Raw genomic sequence first — 2,885 nt, forward strand, 5'->3', positions numbered from 1 at the left:
TATCGTGTGGTTTCGCCGTCTCTCAAATGCCTTTAAGATTCCTTTTCCACAAACGTCGGATTTTTTTCGACAGAGTATGTGAGAATACTCGACCACTCTTTGTCCCCAAAAGAGTGGCCTCACAGCCGATAGAGTAATAATTATTAATCTTACGGTTTGGCGCGCGGGACGAGGCCAGCTCGTCCTCCGCGCGAACCCCGAGGCGGCCGCCGACTCGATGGCATCCCGCCGCATGGCGAGCGCCGCGCGGCGGGCTCCCAGCGAGATTGAGAAGAGGTCCCGGTCTCCGCCGATCACTGCGCAGCCGGCCCTCACTCGCCCCGGCACTCCGCGTCCCAGTTGTCGGGGATGACGTCCGCCGTCAGCTGGATGAACCGGTGCAGCGGGCAGAAGTGCTCGCACTCGGGCATGGTCAGCGGGTGCACGTCGTCCGTCGTGGTGGAGTTCCTCATGTACATCTGCGGGCGGAAAGGAGGTGTTCAAGTAACCTGCGTTTGCCGCGCGGCCCAAAGGCGCTGACGTGAGCGCCTCGCGAGTAGGCAGCCCATTCGACACGCTGCCGTTGCCCGGCGAGCGACCCCCCCCCCTTCCCGTCCCCTGAACACACATCACTCCAATCCAAATTGCTGTTTTCGCATGTAGCGCTGCAGTGCGGCCCTCCGCTCCGCTGCTGTAATTCCGGGGTATTCGAACAACATACGTCGCTGAGCTCGACCTTGACTCACCTGGATGCCGACCTGGCCGGCGCGCCGCCGCACCTCCAGGATGACGGCCATGCCGTACGGCGGCAGCGTGTTGTCCCAGACCTGCAGCGCGCGCAGCATGGCCGACACGTTGTTGTCGTGCACGGCGTACATGTAGAGCTTGCGCTCGGCCGGACGCAGCAGGCTGCGCGACTTGGCCACCGAGTGGCGCAGCATGCGCTTGAGCAGCGGACCTGCGGACAGCGGCGGGGGAACAGTGCGGGTCAGCGGGGAGGACAGCGAAGAGGACAGTATAGTCGCCTCTCTGTAAGGAGTAACCTGGCGAGCGCAGGGATCGGAGCCGATCGGAACACGAGTTTTCGTAAATGTGTCAGTAGTGCACTTCCCTTGTAAAAGCAACAAATAACTGTCTAGTGCTCCACGAAAAACTACACCCTTTCATTGGGTGATTGCTTTATGGCCGTGTGGTTGCGTATCTTGGATTTTTTTTTCTCATTACGAAGGTGGGGACTATTTTTTCGGCGCGCAATGTTTAGGTTACTTCTTACAGCATGGCAACTGAAACGCGACTGGGTGCGGGACGGCCGCGCTCACCTGCCCGCAGGCGCTGCATCTGCCTGTTGTACGCGTCCAGCTCGAAGAACATGGCCGTGAGGGGCTTCATCTTGTCCGGGAAGACCTCGCTGGTCCAGCTGGGCAGCGTCAGGTTGAATCCGTTCTGGCGAGCAAAGAGGGGGTTACAGAAGACGTCAGGTCAGTCATAGTCTGCCGAAAGACAAAACGCGGCGGCTGCGTCACTGGGCCAACGTCAGGTCAGTGACCAGACTGCCGCACTTTCGTAAGGCTGATCGCAGCGCCAAAACAGCCGTCTGCAGCTCTGTTTACCTTCAACGCGATAACGTCGCGCGCCGCGCCCGGCAAATAGAAAATTATTCTTTCGGCCCACAACCGCTACTTTGCCGTGTGCCTCGGCTGTTATCGCGTTGGGCGACGTGGACCCCCTCCCTACCCCGGGGGGCCCCCCTCCTGGGACTCACCTGCGCGAGCAGCGCCTGGTAGATGTTGTACACGTCCTCCGGGGTGGTGATCTTGGCGCCCGAGTACTTCTCGAGGTAGCTGATGAGCGCGGCGTTGGCCGTGCGGAATTGCTTCTGGAAGGAGGGCGACTGCAGCACGGCCTGGAACTGCGCGTCGTAGGCCGGGCACGGCACGTCCCACATGTACAGCAGCTTGTCCTGGTCGCGGGGCGTGCTCTCGGACGCGATGGGCATCCACATGCGGCCGAGGGCGTCGCCGCCGTCCGCGCCGGCCCACTCGTCGTGCTTGGACGGCGGGAACAGCCCCGCCAGCACCAGCGCCATGGAGTCCTTGGTGCGGGGCCAGTCCGTGGTGCGCGCCGCCATGAGCCCGGCCCGGTAGCCGCCCAGGAAGTCGCCGTAGCGGTGGCGGAGGAAGCGCCCGATGCGGTACTCGGTGCGCTTGCCGACCTGGAGGAGCACGACGAAAGTGTTTCTTATTATTTAAGTTCCGCGAAACGTTACAGTCGGTTTGTTGTGAATCGTTCCACTACTTACGGGGGTGAGGGCGCCCAGGCCGACCGGCTCGTACGTGAAGTTGGCGTACGGGTCGTTCGGGTACGAGGGCGGGTCCGGGGTGCGGTCTCCGTGCCGGAAGAGCTGAGGAAGCAAGGGAAAAAGAAAACATGAAAACATGATGTTGAAATGAAAAATAATGCAATCAGAGACAAATAGGTCGCGATGCAGCGGACAAAGCATAACGGGAGAGGAAATATTTGTAGATATATTTCCTCGAAGAGAAAAATCGGACGGACGAAGTGGACCGACTGATAAAAATAAAGTCGTATTTTCTTTGCTGTTGAAACGCCCTGAATGATATTACTCGCAGGCGGTCGGCAATGATAAGGGTTAAATTTATTTTATACTATTTCCCCATTCGTCTAGACGTCCCGGGCGCTGCGGCGGCGCGGGGGCGGAAACCCTGTAGTTTGAGTGTGGGCGCACCCCGCCTGCTCTGCGGTTATTGGTCCGAAATGAATGCGAGGGATTAAAAAGAAAGAAAAAAAACAACCGTCATAGAGATGCAATAAAGCTTTGCTCGTATGTGCCGCGAGAATTATAAATAATATACCGCGCCCGCCCCAATCAGCTGGCGGGGCCTGGC

At 59.2% G+C, this 2,885-nt stretch overlaps 2 protein-coding genes across 2 annotated transcripts in view; one reads left to right on the forward strand and one right to left on the reverse strand.

Annotated features, from left to right (window-relative positions):
- The window catches only part of LOC127751644 (uncharacterized), a 6,593-nt gene extending 6,511 nt beyond the window's left edge, over positions 1 to 82 (forward strand). The window contains exon 3 of the mRNA XM_052275492.1: positions 74 to 82. Coding sequence (XP_052131452.1) covers positions 74 to 82 — 9 coding nt within the window. The remainder of the gene's footprint in view (positions 1 to 73) is intronic.
- LOC113208121 (venom acid phosphatase Acph-1) overlaps positions 7 to 2,885 on the reverse strand; it is an 11,636-nt gene continuing 8,757 nt past the window's right edge. Inside the window, exons 2-6 of the mRNA XM_026424987.2 lie at positions 2,279 to 2,380; positions 1,742 to 2,191; positions 1,299 to 1,422; positions 726 to 937; positions 7 to 458 (exon numbers count right to left, since the gene is read on the reverse strand). Of these exons, the coding sequence (XP_026280772.2) occupies positions 312 to 458; positions 726 to 937; positions 1,299 to 1,422; positions 1,742 to 2,191; positions 2,279 to 2,380 (1,035 nt within the window). The 3' untranslated portion in view covers positions 7 to 311. The remainder of the gene's footprint in view (positions 459 to 725; positions 938 to 1,298; positions 1,423 to 1,741; positions 2,192 to 2,278; positions 2,381 to 2,885) is intronic.

This window comes from Frankliniella occidentalis, unplaced genomic scaffold, assembly GCF_000697945.3.
Source record: "Frankliniella occidentalis isolate FOCC.00 unplaced genomic scaffold, Focc_3.1 Scaffold8, whole genome shotgun sequence".
Taxonomy (NCBI): domain Eukaryota; kingdom Metazoa; phylum Arthropoda; class Insecta; order Thysanoptera; family Thripidae; genus Frankliniella; species Frankliniella occidentalis.